Source organism: Hyperoodon ampullatus, assembly GCF_949752795.1.
Source record: "Hyperoodon ampullatus genome assembly, chromosome: 1".
In the NCBI taxonomy this organism is placed as follows: Eukaryota; Metazoa; Chordata; class Mammalia; order Artiodactyla; family Ziphiidae; genus Hyperoodon; species Hyperoodon ampullatus.
The window spans coordinates 145,292,748-145,313,090 of record NC_136914.1 but is presented as its reverse complement, the minus strand read 5'-3'; the positions used below and the strand labels follow the sequence as shown (position 1 = coordinate 145,313,090).

The 20,343-nt window shown below is 39.7% G+C and overlaps 1 protein-coding gene across 2 annotated transcripts in view; it reads right to left on the bottom strand.

The window, feature by feature from the left end:
• Window positions 1-20,343, bottom strand: part of PRDM5 (PR/SET domain 5) — a gene marked incomplete at both ends in the record, with an annotated part of 204,797 nt that overhangs the window by 123,486 nt on the left and 60,968 nt on the right. For both annotated transcript variants that reach the window (XM_079706169.1, XM_079706170.1), the window contains one exon: window positions 12,797-12,919. In XM_079706169.1, the coding sequence (XP_079562295.1) occupies window positions 12,797-12,919 (123 nt within the window). The remainder of the gene's footprint in view (window positions 1-12,796; window positions 12,920-20,343) is intronic.

The window sequence follows — 20,343 nt, the reverse complement described above, 5'->3', positions numbered from 1 at the left end:
CCACTGGAAGGCTGAGGGAGGAAGAAGCCTGGTCAGTGTGGGCTGAGGGCACTGGTGGTGAGAAAAACGGAGACCCGGCATATGGACAATTCAGGGAAGGAGAAAGGGTCCCTGCTGGAAGGGAATATGGAATCAAGATGGAAAGACTTTGAATAGAAAGAGAAACGTGATGTTTAAAACCAACGAAAAGAATCCTGTTGAGTGTGAGCGGGTAAATATCAAATGGAGAAAAGGGATAACCTACAGTGTAAGTGTTCACCAGGAGGAGATACACGGGTGGAAGGCCTGCTCTTAGGAAAGAGGAGGGAGCCTTCTCTATGTGGGAGAAAGGAGAGAGAACAGGCGCGGCTGTAAGTAGGTGTGCATTTTTGATGTCAGAAGTTGCAGAATCTGTAAGTATTATTTATATCACTTTTCTTAACATTCACCAAAATAAATGAAAAATGTATCTTCTTAGACATCTTTTTAATTTTCAAGTATTTACACACATTAAAACAGGCTACTTATATTCTTTTATAGAAGCATACTCCTGACTACTGAACCCCCAAATCAAGTGTACTCAATCCCAAATAACTTTTGCCTGTGATTTCTCCTGTAAGTCTCACAGTTACATATTTCACTAATTTTGGCAATAGGTCAGTTGTAAACATCTCTGCAATTTCTTTTATTAAAAATGTATTTAATGACTAAATGGGTAAAGGTGGTCAAAAGGTATGAACTTCCAGTTATGAAATAAGTCTTACGGATATAATGTACAGCATGGTGAACAAAAAGAAATATTATTTGAAGTATATATTCGTCACTGCTTTAAAATGTACATGTATTCCTCTGAGTCTTCTAGAGAAAAATTGGGCTCAGCATCCCTCTCTCTCTGGGAGAACCTGGATACCAAAATGGCATGTCCGACTAACTGGGTCAGAAAGGTCTGCTCTACCACTTCTAGGCTTTATAAACTTGAGCTCAGCTTTTTCATCTGCAGAATGGGTATAATACTACTATTTTGGGGGGAACTGTTGGAATCAAATGAAATAATGCTGATGCAAAAATTCTACAAATTTTTATAATGGGCCAAAGTCACACAGTTTGAAATCTCCTTTCATAAGCATGGATAATCTGTTTTTATTTGTTTTGTTTTCACTTACTGATTGACTTTCTAGAGGTAAAAATATAATGGGGTTTCCTATGGGTTTTAGATGATGTCAACAGAATATTAACATATGTGTTACCCAACAGCAAGGTGCAAAGTATTTCAAGGGATTATTATGAATCTCCCTTATGTACAACATGACATTGGTCCTACTGAATTGAAACAAAGCAGAATATATTTATAGAAGTTTAATACAAGCATATAAATGCTTGATAATAAGCATTTTAAATCTGAAAAAGTAGAAAAATAAAAGCTACATATAAGCACACTACATTCCAAAGTCTAGAAATGGGCACAGAATTAAGTCACATAGGGAAAACTCTCAAAAGCCTAGCTGGCTTTACATGCTATTGCTTGAAGAAAAGTAGGGTAAATTCTCAGCAAGAATGACCATGTGCCTTTTTGTTCCTGTCTCCTGTCTGAAAAACTAATAGAACAGACAGATGTGTAAACCACCATAAAGTGTACACAACCATATCTCAAAGGACTTAATTAACCACAGGAAAAGAAACTAGGAAATGCTGCTTTAATCTCTGGGCACTGAGGTGAATTTAATAAAAATGTTCATTAAATACCAACTTAAGAAATCACAGACACATTAGTCAATTGATGATCCATTTAATTAAGTACAGTAGGCCCTCCGTATCCTGCATTGATGGGTTCTGCATCTGAGGATACACAGAGCTGACTATACTACACCATTTTATACATAAGGGATTTGAGCACCCACAGATTTCAGTATATATAGGGGTCCTGGAACCAATCTCCCACGGATACTGAAGGATGACCCTGTAATAAAAAGTGTGTATAGTTTTGACATAAATCAGTCATGATAATGATACATTTACTTTCTAGACTCCTGTTAAACAGAGTTCCAAGTGAAAGGAAAGGCCATACTCAAGCTCAGAACTCCTCTTCCACTGGACTCTGTTCCTTCTTGACGCAATGAAGCACCACAGACAGTGGCCTACAACCCAGTAAGCAGTCGTCCTTTCTCCTTTCCCCAACCTGTCTTTTTTGAATCATGTGAGATTTCCAAAGAGGACTAAGACACAGTTAAGGATGATCAGATTAGGTTCTAAGGTAACATTTCTCCTAAGGCTTTGTGAGCCAGTTTCCTCAAAATCTTGAATTTAACATACTTAGCTGAATACAGTGTAACTTGGTTGTGCAGCTTACATTAATTGAAAGATACATAAATTGTAAGAGAAATTGTACACCTTCTTTTGAATATTTTATCAGTTCAATGATGGAATGTGGAACTTCATATTTTACTTTTTATTGCCTAGTAGTGGCTGAACCTTTTATGAGAATCTGTTCATGAACAGGATAGAGCAGTTTTCTCTAAATAGAAATTTCCGTAGAAAACCCAACTGTCACTGATAAATAAAAAAATGTGGCTAATTCTAGTGTTTTCTGTTACATGCATTACATTGATGGCACTTTGCAGTTTATTACCTATTTTAATACCAATCATTAAAAATTAAATCTAAAACACATCATAAAGTATATCTCCAATTTTGAAAAACAAGAACAAATCATTTCCTTCTTTATGTTCACACACAAAAAAATCTTGCCTAGAAACAAGTAGTATGTATACTTAATTTTAGGTGTCTAGATTTTAGTTTTAACACTTAAAAATAAATTTCATATATAATATATGTAATATATATATATAATATATATATTTATTAGTTTAATTTCTTCCTCTGATAAATGGGGTATTCATGTTGTTTGCTTCACTGCATCAATAACAACTGCCTCTTCTTTTCACTATATTTTTTAGCAACTAAAAGATTTTAAACTTTCTTCTTTTTAATTTCTACCATACCTCTTTGTAAACTTTGTAATGGCATAGGCTGGTTCCAGTGTATTTAATGCAATGTTGATTAATTCTCAAATACCAATCTTTCATTACTACATTTGTTAAGTGTGATTTGAAAGAACCCTACCACTTCACAGCAAAGACCTCCTGTCCCATTAACCTTTGCTATTTCATTCCTCTATATCCCAGTTTTCTGAGTTAGTCCAGACTGGACTGTCTAGCTGTTGTTACTCAACAGAGTATCTGAATTTAGGACTCAGACTGTCTGTGGTTATGTCTGTAAAAAGACTTGACATAATGATGAGGTGCTATTGGCCACACAGTCGTCGGCTAAGAGATAAAAATGCCTACACTGTAGACTGAGATGTATACACAGGTACCATACATACTCAGCAGGGACAGAGTGAAAGTGTCCCTGCCAGACCAAATACTCACATGCATGCAAACTGCAGGCCAGAGTTCAAGTGGAAGCATTTGCTCTCGGTCATTTCAAAGGAAATAGACATAAGGGTTTTCCAAGTTGACAAGGCGCATGCAACTAGGTGTACCAGTTCCGGAAAAAGTCAGCAGAGGAGTCACGTGAGCAAGCACCCACTGGGCCCCACTAGACGCATCCATGCAGGGTGGGCAGTGTGAAAACAAACAAAGCCGACACAGACTGTTCTTGAGGAACTCAGACTAGTGACAGAAATTCATAGGTAAATAAATCATTTCTCTAAGTGAGGCCATCGATATATTACGTGGTTTGGGTTTCTGTTCTGGTGGTGTGGGGAATATTTTTAATTAAATATTTTTTAAGTTTTAAATTTTAAGTTATAAATCCAATATTAAATAGAATTTAATTCTAAATGAATAATAATAATAAATTTAAATTAAATATTAAATATAAGACTCAGCACCTTTTCCTCCACAAAGAATCATGTCACATAATTTCTATTTTCAATTCTATTTCATACATTCACTATCTCTAACACCCTGTTACCAAAGGCCCCAAATCAATTAGGAAACACACACTCTTCAGCCCTCTGGCTTCCTTTTGGTTAATGCTTTGCTGGGTTACAAAATTATGAGCCTTTTAAATGATTTCTAGGGATGCTCCCTACTAGTATCCAGCATTCACCATTCTGAAAGATAGCTGAGAGCAGGGAGAATGTAGATGTGTTCTTTAGAAAACAACCAACCTGCACAAAATCTGCTTCTTTAAAAAAGCTGAAAAGTGGCTTAGCACAAACATCATAATGATCCATCCCAAAGCTATCTCTAAGGTTGCCAAACCACTGTATCTAGTAAAGGTCTCTGCACAGCACAAGACATCTTCTACATCAGGACATTTCTCGCGTCTATAAAGTCCTAATTATCTTTCCAAAGGGAAGACAGGCCACACAGCCACAGCCAGCCAAGTCACAGTAAACAGTGGTCAAGTGGCCTTAGCAGACACGTGTGTCCCTGTGCATCCAACAACCGAGGTGCCCAGGAGCCGGGATCCAGGCGTCTGCAGCCACAGTCAGGGGCGGGCCCCTTATGGTTCCATCATTCCATCCAGCAGGTTGTCCTGTCAGTGGTGAATATTTACTGAGAAATCTTCTACATGCTTAGAATTGTATTAGCTACCTTGAGAGGAATTTAGAGGAAATAAAACAGATTTCGTTCTGTTTTACAGAGACAAAACTATAAAGACAACAACTACGGACATGGCAGGGGTAGTGATAATGCAAATACTTGCTAACATATATTGGCACATATAGGGGTCAGGGGTTTTGCATATGTTATCTCATTTAATATAATCCTCACAAAAATCCAGTGAGGTAGGTATTATTACCACTAATTCACAAAGAGGAACAGAGTTTTAAAGATTATTTTTACTGCTATGAAAACAGGAACTAGATCATCTTTTTAACTTTAATATCTCCAATGTTGAGCACAGGCCCTGGCACACAGCAGATGCTTGGGAGCTATCGGTTGACTGAACAAGTTAAATAAATGGCTCAGCCAGTGAGGTTAAGGGTCAGGAACCTACTGCTTAAAATGGCCTTCTTTAACAGTATCCGAACTGGGCTGGGTTCTGCATTCCTTCTGATTCTATATCAAGGCCTCGTTTTGTCACTGATTCTAACCTTACCCCATCCTTCTATAAAGCACATTCCCCCCACTGATCATTGCTGTAGCCAGCCTTGAAGACGGCCTCCAGTGATGACCCACCTCCTGGTATCCACACTCCTGTGAAGTCTCCTCCTGCACTGTACCATGCTGGTCTGCATCTGTGTGACTAACAGCATCCTACAGAAATGATGGTATGGTAGGTCATTTCCAAAATTAGGTTATAAAAGACTGCTGCTTTCTCTCTCTCACATCACTCTCAGAGAAGCAAGCTGTTTCTCTCTGTCGTGAGGAGTCCTAGGGAAGGTTTACACTGTGAAGAACTGAAGCCTCCTGCTGATAGCTATGTGAGTGAACTTGGAAGTGGAATCTAATCAAGTCTTCCAAGACCAAACAGCCCCAGCTGACTACCTGACTGCAACCTCGTGACAGTCCTGGAGCCAGAACTCCAGAACCACCCAGCTAAGTTGCTCCTGAATTCCTGATCCTCAGAAAAAGTATGAATAATAAATTGTTGTTTTAAGCTGTTAAAATGTGGGCAAAATTTGTTACACAGCAAATATATAACTAATGTAACCACAAATACATACAGATAAGACAGGCTAGATAAAAATCGTTCTGAAAAATAGCATATGATATCACTTATATGTGGAATCTTAAAAAAAAAGGGTACAAATGAACTTATTTACAGAATAGAAGTAGAGGCATGGATGTAGAAGACAAACTTACAGTTACCAGGGGATAGCAGGTGGGGTGGGGGAGGATAAATTGGGAGATTGGGACTGACATAGACACATTATTATATATAAAATAGATAACGAATAAGAACCTGCTGTAGAGCACAGGGAATTCCACTCAATACTCTGTAATGGCCTATATGGGAAAAGAATCTTAAAAAAAAAAAGAAGTGGATACATGTATATGTCTAACTGATTCACTTTACTGTACATCTGAAAACTAACACAACATTGTAAATCAACTATGCTCCAATAAAAAATTTTTAAAAAAGAAATGAAATGTTTGTCAATGCAAAAAAAAGTAGCTCAAAAGTCAAGCTCCAATAAAGCTCTAAAGTGATTCATAGAACCGTCGGATAAATCAAAAGGCAACAACACATTCTACTTTATTGCTGGGTGACACAAGGACACTGGGAAGCAGGATGGTCTTCAATGGAGGTAGTTGAGAAAACTTCCTGTATGGTTTCTGGATTGAGAGACAAAGAAAATCCTACCTACTCGAAAATTTCCCCTATACCCAACCGGACATGCTCTGATTCTGAAATTTTACTTTTTTTTTTTTTTTTTTTTTTTTTGCAGTACGCGGGCCTCTCACTGTTGTGGCCTCTCCCGTTGCGGAGCACAGGCTCCAGACGTGCAGGCTCAGCGGCCACGGCTCACGGGCCTAGCCGCTCCGTGGCATGTGGGATCCTCCCGGACCAGGGCATGAATCCGTGTCCCCTGCATGAGCAGGCGGACTCTCAACCACTGCGCCACCAGGGAAACCCCTGAAATTTTACTTTTTTTAAATTTCAGAGATCTAAATGTTAACTTTGTCTCATTTTTTTTTTTTTTTTTTTTTTTTGCAGTATGCGGGCCTCTCACTGTTGTGGCCTCTCCCGTTGTGGAGCACAGGCTCCGGACACGCAGGCTCAGCGGCCATGGCTCACGGGCCCAGCCACTCCACGGCATGTGGGATCTTCCCGGACCGGGGCACGAACCCGTGTCCCCTGCATCGGCAGGCGGACTCTCAACCACTGCGCCACCAGGGAAGCCCTTGTCTCATTTTTAATGCATTAGCTAGCAGCTAAGACAAAAAGAAAGGAACCAAAGGGAAAAAGAGGCCAGGACAGATATTGCCTAGACATCACCTTTATATGAAGAGAAGAAGGTGCAATGCTTTGTAATGAATTATGGGTAGTTGGGGAACTTAAAGATCAAGGAGTATGTGATGTAAATAACTTTAAAATATATTTTAAAAAATTTGGGCTTCCCTGGTGGCACAGTGGTGCCGATGCAGGGGACGTGGGTTCTTGCGTGCCGCGGAGAGGCTGGGCCCCTGAGCCGTGGCTGCTGAGCCTGTGCGTTTGGGGTCTGCGCTCCGCAATGGGAGAGGCCATAGCAGTGAGAGGCCCACGTACCACAAAGAAAAAAAAAAAAAAATTAAATTGTTTTGCAAATTTTCAGCAGTTTCAAAATATCTAAATAGCAAGTTCAGATATATGGAAGTTTTTTTTAAATTTTTATTGGAGTATAGTTAGTTGATTTACAATGTTGTATTAGTCTCAGGTGTACAGCAAAGTCTCAGGTGTTGTATTAGTCTCAGGTGAATTAGTTATACATATACATATACCCACTCTTTTTTAGATTCTTTTCCCATACAGGTCATTGCAGAATATTGAGTAGCGTTCCCTGTGCTATGCAGTCGGGCCTTATTAGTTAACTATTTTATATATAGCAGTGTGTACACGTCAATCACAATCTCCCAATGTATCACTCCCCCTGGAAGGTTTTTTAAATCTGACTTTACTCCTTTATAATTTATCTCAACTCTAAGGTATTAGAGCACAGAGGTTCAGAGAGTAGACAGGGGAGATAATTCACCAGGGTTCAAATCCTATCCAGCTACCCCCAGGCTGTGTGGCTCAGACAAGTCACTTAGATTCTCTGTGTGCCAGTATCCTCATGTGACAAAGGGAAATGATAATTATAATGTCAGAGTTAAGTATTAAGGTTTTAATACATATCACCATTTACTGGCGTATAGTAAGCATGCAGAAAGGGTTAGCTGCCAACATCATCATTATTAAGATTAACTCATCCTTCAAGGTATCACCATATACCTTAAAGATCTCTCTATACATATTCACTTTCCCTACCAATAAACTACAACCTCATTGAAAATAATAAACTGATAAGTAATAAAATTCCCACACTCCCTGCAGGAACATACGGCAACAGTAGGGTTGGTATTTAAAACCTCATAGGACCAATTACTTGTGATTTTAATTTAGTTTAAATTTTTACCCTAGTGAAAGACAAATATGTACCTTACTGGAAGATAACCCATTAAAAGACAGACCTGCAAGTTACTTAACTGATATTTTATTGAAGAAAATCGCTAGAGAGCTGCACCTTACAATTCTGTAACATACAGAGTCTAGAAAATATTGTAGAAATACTATTTGTATAAATCTGATAGGGAAAAAATAGAAATAGGGAAGAAACAGAATTAGAGGAAACTATGTATAATTTTGGGTATAAGTGATAAATCCTTTTGAGATTTCTTTTGGTTGGCTGTTTGGCTGGTACCATTCTGCATCAACACTATTTGATAAGCCTGTTGACCTTGGTGGCTTGATGACAATGGAGAAAGTTCTATTTGAGCTCTAAAAACATGCAAGTTGCTGCTCTCCTTGGAGAGCCACACTTGATCTCCCACTTCTTCATAATGAAATGCCACGTGTCACCAGAAAAGACTCTGGGATAAACTGCCTAAGACTGTCCATCCTCTCACAAGGCACAGGTATGAGACCAAATAATATGTAATAAAATAGCTTTCCTGGCAATGGGGAAACCAAACTGACACTGGAATCGGGGTGGAGCTGTGTTGATACCACAAGCACAGCTCAAAGCCCAGTGCCCTCTAGACTCAGTTAGACCATCCCCATAGCCTGGCACCCCTCACGGAGTAGTGGACCAAGACCCAAATATTCTTCCATATGCTCCTTTTTTTTAGAACAAGCCATCTTTCATTACGTTGATAAGATAATATACTGTGAAAAGTCCCAGGAAAGTTATATCTGGACACATGTCTTAAGAACATGAGATATAATACTCTAGTTCTGAAATGACTAAAGAATTCCAAGTTTTAACTTTAAATGACATAATTCTGTATTTAAACAAATAGTTTTCTACCAAAAGATCAGAAATTTTCAAAAGCCTGCAAAACACTAAATAGTTCAATTACTTTTCAAGTATTACATATTTTTTTTCCTTTAGTATAATAAAATTAACATTTAATAAGAATCACCCGTTTCTTATGGAGCTTAAGAATTCTCTTGGTTCATTTTAAGCCAAATCTTTCATGTTTAGAATTTTCTGGTTTAGTTGGAAATAGTTTTCATGGGTCTGAACATCCAGTTCAACTGATTATTCTGAAATGTGCGCATGTGGGAGGAATTGTTAGCCTATGAGACCCTTCTTCAGTAATTTAGATATTTAAATCATCATTTCCATAGCAAGTCTTCCAAAATCAAATAAATTGCAAAACTAGAAGTATAACTGAGTCTCCAAAAAAGAGTTCCCATCCTCTTCCAAAACAGACCTCGAATTCTTAATCCTTTGTCCAAAAAAACTGGACCAAGTATTGACGTTTTCCACCATGCAAGCCACATAGCCACAAATGTTTCTCATTTACTTCACTCCTGGGACATACAGCTCAAATAAAATATTTCCTGAATACCCAAAATTTCAGATGCAATTTGGAATGCAAGTGATTCATAATGCTTTGCAGGAAACATTATGATCTTCTCTTACCAATTCAGTGTATCTGGAACGCAGTCCTCAGGAGATAATCCCAACGAATCAGAAGGATGATATCACTGTCAGCCATGTGACCCAAATATTAAGCTCTCTGCCTCTAGCTCAGATGTGATTTTGAACCCTGAGCAATCGGCTTCTCCAGCTACTGTTCAAGTAAGAAAGACGTTACCTCAAGGGAGCTAGCAAAGATCCATACTGTGCTCCATGGCAAGAAACATGGTAGCACCGCACTCAACCCCCCTCTTAGGAAAGGCCAAAACCATGTTAAAAGGAATTAAAGGCACTATCATCACTTCTGCACCCAAAGACTCTCACAGTGGCCTCTGAACAGTCATAGATTCTAATTAAAGTCAAGTGTGAAACTTCACATAGCCTCTAGCTAGTTTATGAGTCCTACTCTAATCCCACTCCCACTTCACCCCCTATTAGTAAGTCAAACAATAACATCTTGGGGTACCAAAGTTGCAACAGTCATCTTTTGTAGATTCCTATTTGCTTTCAAGGAAAGAAACACAGTTGAAACAGAGGAAGAAAAGTACTGCACTGAATACACCGAATTAACATGAAAACTGTGTAAGTCTTAGAAATCGTGGTTACCAAAAAGGAGAGAAGTGTAGGTGGCTACAATATGATGAAATAAACAGGGCATAGAGTAGCAAATGTGGGTAGCGAAAGATGGAGACAAACACTTACTGACAGTAATCCGTTAACTAAAGAATTCAGTATAAGCAAAATGTACAGTTGAAGGGAACTCTTCAACAAGGATAACCTGAGAGATTCTGGGGCAAAACTCAAAGCTGAGCACATTACACCTTGAAAGTTTGGGCAAATGGAGAGAGCTACTGATGCTACAGAAATAACAGCCAATAGGAAGAAATGCCCAAAAAGGAATTTAAGAAAAGCTTAAAATCATTATTTAAGCATAAGAAGAAAAGAATCTGGTTTAAACAGGATAATATTCTCTAAAACACAATAATGAAGAACCTACAAAACAATGGGTTTGCCTAAATTAGGTTTCATGGTTCTACAGGCAATTTTGATATTGTTAACATTTACAAAGAAACACTTAAACTGAGACTGTAAATTAAAATTAGGATATAACTGAAGATCCTGTGAGATGAGTATGCCTCAGAAAACCTTAAAAAAAATAAAATACTTGAAAAAAAATAATGTCTACAGATTAAAAAAAAGAGATCAACTTAAATGTGTGATTAGATCAACACATGTCATGAACAATCTAAAAAGCGGCTTGAATACAGCTGGCTGCCAAAAGATCCCATTTTCCATCCCCCACGTGGCCCTTTGGTAAGTCATCACTCATCTATCCATACAAAAAGAAACAGTAATCACATTGGTGATCCACTACTTATTTTTACTGAAGAAATCTGGTTAGCTAATAACATCAGGAAATGAAATATTCTAAATGACTGTGTTTTCTGGTTACTTTAAAACCTAATTCTGTGCATTTTCCCTCTTGCCCCTGTTGGTTTTAGACTTGGAATTGAGTGAAATCAGCATAAGCTCTCAGAGTTTTGAATAAATGACATAATATATATGAAGCTTCTAGAATAGTACACATGGGTAAATACTCAAAGAATTGTTACTTCCCTTATTCTTTTCCCTTCCCTCTTGCTTCTGCCAACCATAGCTTTGCTTCCTCTTCTGCAGTTTAGGATTCAGGAGCTGAGTTTTCACATGTGATAAGTTAATTCCCCAACAGAATGTTTCTTTATTCTCTTAATGATCTGTCCAGTGAGTTTTAATTATAGAGCCCCTCTAAAAACTCCTTGCCTTGGCTTTTTCTCTTCTTCCCTTAATTTCCACCGAGGGATCACTGAAGTTCAACTCACAGTTTGTATTAGAGACTAATGTTGTGTGTAGCACTATACTAAGATATAGGGATACAGAATTCAAGAAAACATTGATCCTACCTGGCAGAGTTAATTTTATGTGTCAGCTTGACTGGGCCACAGGGCACCCAGACAGTTTTTCAAACATTACTCTGGGTTTTTCTGTGAGGGTGTTTTTGAATGAGATTAACATTTTTTTCTTTTTTTTTTTGGCGGTACGCGGGCCTCTCACTGTTGTGGCCTCTCCCGTTGCGGAGCACAGGATCTGGACGTGCAGGCTCAGCGGCCGTGGCTCACGGGCCCACCGCTCTGCGGCATGTGGGATCTTCCCGGACCGGGGCACGAACCCATGTCCCCTGCATCGGCAGGCGGACTCTCAACCACTGCGCCACCAGGGAAGCCCCCGAGATTAACATTTTAATGCATGAATTTGAGTAAAGTAGATTGCCCTCCACAATGTAGGTGGGTCTCGTCCAATCAGTTGAAGTCCTGAAAAGAACAAAAGGGTCTCCTTCCCCCAAGTAAAAGAGAATTCTTTTGCCTGATGGCCTTTAAACTGGAATATCCACCCTTCAGGCCTGACGGCCTTTCAAGTGGGACACTAGCTCTTGCTGATTCTACAGCAGCCTTCCAGTCATCAGACTTGAACTAGACCATCAGCTGTTCCTTGTTCTACAGCAGCCTGTTGCCTCTGGACTCAAAGTGGGACGTTGGCTCTGCAGATTTTGGACTTGCCAGCCTCCAATTCCTTACAATGAGCCTCTTTCTCAGTCTCTCTCTTTCTCTCTCTGGATGGATGGATGGACGGGCTGACAGATGGATAGCTATACATCATAGATATAGATATATAGATATAGATACATAGATCCTACTGGTTCTGTTTCTCTGAAAACCCTGAGTAATACAATACCCTCAAGAAGCTCAGAGTACAGTCATAGGGATATACCCAAATAAACTTTCTCCATGAAGCCTTTCCCAAACAATAACACAGAATATGGTGCTATGAGCCAAATAAACCATCAAACAGAAAAACTATCAATAAACATTCACTGAGTGAATTAAAAGAACTTGAAAGCAGAATCCGCCAAGGACAATATCAGCCCATGTAATTCATTCCCTCAAGGATTCTCATAGAGTGAGTGATCTGGTGTCAATTTACAGCTAGGCTTGCCCTTTCCTGCACATGCTGCCTAGATGAGATTTCTCTGCTTTTAGGAGTTAGTTACTGTTATTTGAAGCAGGTCATTGGGAAATAAATTTAAAACAGGGAGTACAGTTATAAATTAGTTCATTCCCCTTGCAGTACAGAGTACAAATAAGAAGCAAATAAGCTCACTTGAATGGCAGCCAAGTTCTTCTGCTCCTGAGATGGTGCCTCATGAACAAAGCGAAGCCAGTTGGAGTGCCGTGGGTTGGTAGCATCCAAAATGTACAGAACTTCTCCCTTACTCCCACGAACCTGAAACATAAAAGCTCCTGAATTTATACTTGAAGTTAATATTAACCATACTAAATAGATTACCCATACTAAAAATAATATGATATTTTTTCATAAGTATTACCTTTCTTATTAACAGGTGTTGAATAGATGCTGGATTAACATCCGTTCTTCCCTTTAAACATATGTACAAACAGAGCCTACTTTAATTTGGCAGATGTCTGGATGACTCACAATTGCAATCAACTCTCAGAAACATCCTGTGTTGATAGCTCTTTTCCGGTCAAGATTATTTATTTGTAGGTGTATTTTAATATATGTGTCACAAATGCAATTGTTCAGGGGATAACTATAATTGCAAACCATCCCCTTTCTTTCCACCCAAGACGGCAGGGCTGCTTGGTTCCCCAAGTGGGAGGGGTGGAGCTGGATAAATCCTTTCAATTTCTCTTTCCACCTGTCTATGGAATCATTTCCATATGCGGAGAATTTGCTAATCTAACCAGTGGAATCTGACATCCCCTGGGCCACAATTCACATTTTTAACTAGTGGATGAATAAAACAAGTTCAATTTTGTCTTTTCATGGCCTGCTCATGTCTTGCTGAGAACGAAGGTGGGCTCTCTGTTTTTCGTTTCTTGCCATAAACCCTCCCGGTCAGATTTACTCAACTCTCAATCAAGGGAGGAGGGTAACTGCCACAGGAGCAAGTACTCCACTGGGCATTCTTGAATCCAAGTTGATTCGAATCTAGCTTCTCAAAACCTCTGCATTGTAGGGTCCTGGGCACTTGCTCAGTTTAATAAAACATATACCAATCTCTACCCAATGTTCATTTTGTGTTTATATTCAATTGGAATCAAGCGGGGGGGAAGCAATGAGTGATCAGCACTCCACATCTCTAACACCAAGTAACACAAATATAAACACTAGACCTTCACTGACTTGGAGTGGGAAAAAACAAGTTCCAGACCTCCAAAATTTTATAAAGTAAAGCACAACTAGCCTAATAAGGTACGTATTTTCATGATACATTTGGACAATCATTCATTCACTGAACAAATACTGACTGAGTCCCTACCATGGTGCCAAGTACTGCTAATGCACTGGGAATCTTTCAGTGAACAAGACAGACAGATGAAGCCTGACCTCACAGCACTTAAGAGCAAACAAGCACAGAATATAACTTCAGGTAAAGGTAAGTGCTATGAAGACAACTAAAGCATAAGAGGAGGATGCAGAGTGAGGGGAGAAGGGCTCTTCCAGATGAGCTGATCAGGCAAAGCCTCTCTGGTGAGATGACCTGAAAAGAGTCCTCAATGAAGGGAGGGCACAGGCCAAGGGAGAGCTCAGGAAAGCGTGGTTCCAGGCTAGAGGGAACAGCAAGTAAAGGGCAAACAGAAAGGCCCTGAGTTGGAAACAAATTAAGAAGAGCAAGAAGGTCATGAGGCTGGAACAGAAGAAGCACCAAGAAAATGATGGGCATTGAGATCAGACAGGCTGGCATAGGCCATGGTGGGCGTTGAGATCAGACAGGCTGCCATAGGCCAGATCATGCACTGACCTGGAAACCAAGAAGCCACCCCTACAGGTCAAGTTACCCAAAAGCTGCTGTATAAAAACATCTGCTGCATGCACTGCAAGGACTGATATTCAAGATTCTAATGCATATTGTCTGGGAAAAAATACAGTTAGCCTGCCCCTTGTATCTTATATCTGCCATGTTTCTCAAACAATCCCTGTTTTCTTAAGGGCCCAAGGATCCTCAATAATCATTTAAAAATCTCTCTAGGGGCTTCCCTGGTGGCACAGTGGTTGAGAGTCTGCCTGCCGATGCAGGGGACACGGGTTTGTGCCCCGGTCCGGGAAGATCCCACATGCCATGGAGAGGCTGGGCCCGTGAGGCATGGCCGCTGAGCCTGCGCGTCCAGAGCCTGTGCTCCGCAATGGGAGAGGCCACAACAGTGAGAGGCCCGCTTAACGCAAAAGAAAAAAAAAATCTCTCTAATAAATGGCAGACCCTCACTGGAAAGCAGGGATTTAATTTTCAATACTGTAATCGCTAAAAGAACGTCGGACTATAAATACCTCATATTTACATCTCGTATGTTTAGGTGTGAAGCTATGGGAATTTCTCACTAAATAACAATCTCACGCTGAGATCTGCTTTGGGAGGCCCCTGAAAACTGTCCTGCCTTCCTGCTTACCCATCAACTCGGAACCCTCACTGCCCACTGGGTGATGCCAAAAATGTCCAGCCACACTGCTGGGAAAAATAGGACACTACAACCCCTCCTCAAAGAGGACACCAGTTCACATGTCTTTAAGCAGAGTAAAAAGGTAATTCTAAATATCTGGGTATAAAGTCTCCTTTCCAGGCTCCTCCACAGCTACAGTAACAAAACAGTTTATATTGACAAACAACTAAATTAAGCAGAACAGGTAGCATCACCGCTAGACACCTGAAAGATAAATTTTCTCAGAACTGAAATCTAAAACCTACAACTGTTGTTGAAATCCACACAGTCCAACTAATTCTATGTAGGGAAACACCAGCGTGCTCGCCCATGGCAGACTGTATTTGAGAGGAGAGAACTACCTACAGAAACTGGTTAATAGCTCTTCTTAGTTATACATTTGTTACCCAGTATTAAGTACAATACATATCAGATGTGTTTGACATTTGAAATTCTTTCTTCAAAGATGTGAAACACAACAAAGATTCCTCTGTGACTTATTATAATAAGCCCATTTTACCAGGGGCATTGTTTGTTCCTTATTTTTTCAGCTTTTTCCCAGGCCCTTTGGCTCCAGCTATGTTGAATGACTCAGTAACTCATTTCCAGTCCATTAGATGTATGCACTTTCTGGTTGTCTATTACCTTCTCACATCATGTTCTGGCTTAAGAGACATGCACAATTTAATTTTTTATTAAAATTCTTACAAGATTTGTCACTTTCAATAATCTGAATTTATATATTATCGCTTATACTCTCATAACAACACTCTAATGATATACTACAGTGGCCTACACATTCATATTTGAGATAACTTTTTTTGTTCATTAACAGAGCCATTGCCCATTTATTTTACTCTAAACATCCTTACCCAAGAGACTCTTAAGTCCCTACACAGTCTTTGCAGGCTACCTGTTTTCTCCAGCTTTCGAGTGGCTGGTCCTTTCCTCGTTCCTCCATTCCAGTCTTCAACACTTCACTGAAGCTGCTGGATTATCTGCTCACATGACTTTTATCTTCCTACCCTAACCCCGGCACTCTCCTCACTGAAATATCTAAAAGACATCCAAGGATAATCTAATCCATCTTTCCTCTTTCCAGAGAAACCAAATCAAAAAAACTCTAGACAGACGGCTATTATTAAAGTCTCCATTTATCTATTTTAATTTGATACTGAACCCTGAGGTAATAAATTGAACATTTTTTAAAGATTAATGAATAAAGAAGATCCAAAATTCCTCTTAGTACCATGTTGCAGCATCTAACTGACGTTTGCAGCCAATGTGTATTGTTTTTCCTTTCAAAACTAGTCTTCCAGGGCTTCCCTGGTGGCGCAGTCGTTGAGAGTCCGCCTGACGATGCAGGGGACACGGGTTCGTGCCCCAGTCCGGGAAGATCCCACATGCCGCGGAGCGGCTGGGCCCGTGAGCCATGGCCGCTGAGACTGCGCATCCGGAGCCTGTGCTCCGCAACGGGAGAGGCCACAACGGTGAGAGGCCCGTGTACCGCAAAAAAAAAAAAAAAAAAACCTAGTCTTCCAAATGCCATCTTATTCTATTTGAATTTTCATGGAAATGAAGTGTATTGGCTACTGTCCTACTGAGGATCATCTTCTGAATACCTGGGGCCTACAAAGAAGTCAAATTCTCATCTTGCAGTAAAAACCATCTCAATCCCAAACTCTGATCTGCACAGTCTTCCTAAGCCAGTTACACAAAAATAAGTTAGCTAAAGTAGGAAAGGGAAAGAAACCCTCATGTGAAAATGAAAACCTTCCCCCTTTAATCCAGTCATTCATATCTCTAGGACTTTGTCACTGTATATTAAATGAAAATTATCACTGCGCAGGAACTTGGCAGGCTCTACTCTCTGTCAAATGCTACTGACACCCTTTTTCAAGGTCCGAGACAATGTGCTACAATGGATCTGTCTTTTTTTCCAGATTAAACATCAGCAGCTTTAAATATGTCACAGTTTGTCTTCCCACCCAGCAAAGGACAGAAGAAATCACAAAAAGATTCAGCTCAACAAGAGTAAACCCTGACATGTAAATGAAAGAAATGGAAATATGTAATCAAATCAAATATATAAAGAATTTTTCTTTCCTTAAATTTAAATATTTTCTCTGTTAAATTGTGTCAACTATAGACAGAAAAGCTTATTTATTACTTGGATGGTTCATTTTCACAGTAGAAGGGTCTACAATGTTACTCTATTATTTTCCTTCAATTATTTTGAATGCCTGAGGAATCTTTCACTCAACACATACAGGACATCAGGGTTCCCAGAGCAAAGCTAATCAGCCAGATTGGTCCCCAGACATTGCAAAATGTACCCAATGGAATTTTATTTAACATATGGTAAAATTTAATGGCAGTGAAATACAGTCAGTTCCAAAAATATAGAAATAATATCCTTAATTAGAAGTCACAATATGTTATGTTGATTTATTAAAGAAAATATATTTTCCTTTCTGTCTTTCAACAAGACTTTTCAAAGAAGGTGGTTTTAAGAACTAAGATTTAGAGTATGGACGCCTTTAGAGGATAAAATGTCATCAAATTTTTGTATTTAAATTACAGGCATTCTTTCGGCAATTATTTTTAACTGAAGTAAGGCCAGATGCCCTGCCTTCAGTATTTAATTACCCAGGCTTCATGATATCTTTAGGACCACAAAAAACTAAGTGTGCTCAAATAATTCTGACAGCACACTGTTGTCAGATTTAAACTAAAGAGACACACTTTCAGAAATCAGCAAAGATCATCCCTAGGAAATGCTAATGATTTACAGTTTCTAAGCAAAGGGATGGTTTTTTCCTGTTGATTTTTCAAAGTATTCAGTCTAAAATTCTTCCCAGCTTTGGTGTCTTTAAACACACACACACACATATCACCGTAGCGTATCTACTTATATCTCCCCCACATACTATCTCATGATCCTAATCCACAGAATCCCCGTCCTCAGACGGGAAAGCACACGGAGAGAAAACAGGCTTTTACAGATGCCTCTTTACTGAATAACATCCAGAATATAATACACACAAAATTAAATAACTTAAAAAGACTGATGAGAAAAATAAAGTCTCTTTTTCATTATAAATAATTAGTGCCCTAAATATTTCAAGCTGGAAGGAACCTCAAGAAGGCATTCTAGAGTGGTAAAAAACAGTAAATATGCTGGACCAGGAATCATAAGGCCAGATGTGATCCAAGCTCTGACTGTATCGCATAGGGTGAGTCATTTCCTCTAGCTGAGCTGAGCCATGGTCTCCTGACCTCTAAAATGGGGATGACAGTCCCTGCCCTGTGACCCCACAGACACTGCGTGAGAATCAAAGGAATAAGATGCATGACTTCTTTATACCAATGAATATTCTGCAATCACAAAGTTATCAGTACACTGAGGAAAGCGAGGCTCACAGCAACTAACAGACATTCTTAAAGACGAACACTGCTTTCAACAGCACAGCTGGGCACATATGTACCATTTTTCTGCCATGTCAACTTTTTCAAGGAACAAACATGAAGGATATCCTAAAAACCCCTATTCAAACTCAAATACATACAAGTAGACTCTGCTTGGACACCTGAAGTAAGAACAGGTGCCATTACTAGGTAGTAGCAAATCCAGGTGTAGTTTCAGCTGAGTGGACACTTCCTTATGCCAAATTCAAACATGTTGCTCTGTGACCAACTGCCTTCAATCCCAGCTCTGTCCCTTCAAGTAGTTTTAATTTCTCTCCTACATACATATAGCCCTTCAAATTTCTGAAGGCAGGAGTCCCTCCTTCTCTACATTTTCTCTTCTACAAGAAAATAACTCTTTCCTTGTCTGATGTGATAAATGTTCCTTCACTATCCTGGTTGTCCCCTTATAGATGCACACTAATCTGTCAAAACTCTCTTAACACGGGACAGAAGTCAGCACACAAAGGACTATTATGATCTGGGCACTGTCTCTACTGACGCAACTTAAAATCACAAAAGCTCTTTTGGTTGCCACATCTTAGCTGAGGTTGCCTTTTTTTTTTTTTTTTTTTTTTTTTTTTTTTTTTTTTTTTTTTTTTGCGGTACGCGGGCCTCTCACTGTTGTGGCCTCTCCCGTTGCGGAGCACAGGCTCTGGATGCGCAGGCTCAGCGGCCATGGCTCACGGGCCCAGCCGCTCCGCGGCATATGGGATCCTCCCAGACCGGGGCACGAACCCGTATCCCCTGCATCAGCAGGCGGACTCTCAACCACTGCGCCACCAGGGAGGCCCTGAGGTTGCCTTTTTAATCACCTAAGCTGTACCAAGGAAGTTCTCCTGATACCATCAAAGGCAAGTTTAACTGAGGAACTCGGTTAGGTTTCTGTAGGTAAGCAAATCCTGTACTTGTGCACCTGTACAGATTGTTTCAGAGATGGAAACCTTTTATTTGGTACTGTCTCAATAAATATTTTATTCACTAAAAGCTCAGCTAATGTGTCTTTTTTTTTTTTTAACTGTCTTGCCTTTATTTCCTTTAAAAGTTCAAAAATAATTTATAAGAGGTAATGAGAGACTTACTTTAAAAGCATTCCAGGGCCTCCCTGGTGGCGCAGTGGTTGAGAGTCCGCCTGCCGATGCAGGGGATACGGGTTTGTGCCCTGGTCCGGGAGGATCCCATATGCCGCGGAGCGGCTGGGCCCGTGAGCCATGGCCGCTGAGCCTGCACGTCCGGAGCCTGTGCTCCGCAACGGGAGAGGCCACAACAGTGAGGGGCCCACATACCGCAAAAAAAAAAAAAAAAAAAAAAAAAGCATTCCATATCTTGCTTTTCAAAGTACTTCTTAAATTGGGCTAATTTTTTAAAAGAAGAAATAACTGACATGACAATGTGGAAGACACAGTGAAAAGCATATCATCTTTTCCATGGTAAATTTATGAGAGAGCCTTAGCAGTGTAGCCACTGTCCCTTTCTATAGTTTTACAAACATGTTCAGACAGTCAGATTTCAGTGACATTTTTTGGGTAGACTAGTTTTTTATTGCATACAGAATAAAGTAAATTTAGCTGGCATTAGCTTATTATACCCACTGCTTAAGGGGTTTTCTGTAAAGAACATGCAAAGGATAGTGTATAAATACTGTGGCATCCATTTGGACTGCTTAGTGGCTTTTTTTTTTTTTACATTTTGATTTTGTCAATATCATAAGGCAGGTACTTCTCTATAAGTAAAGTATTA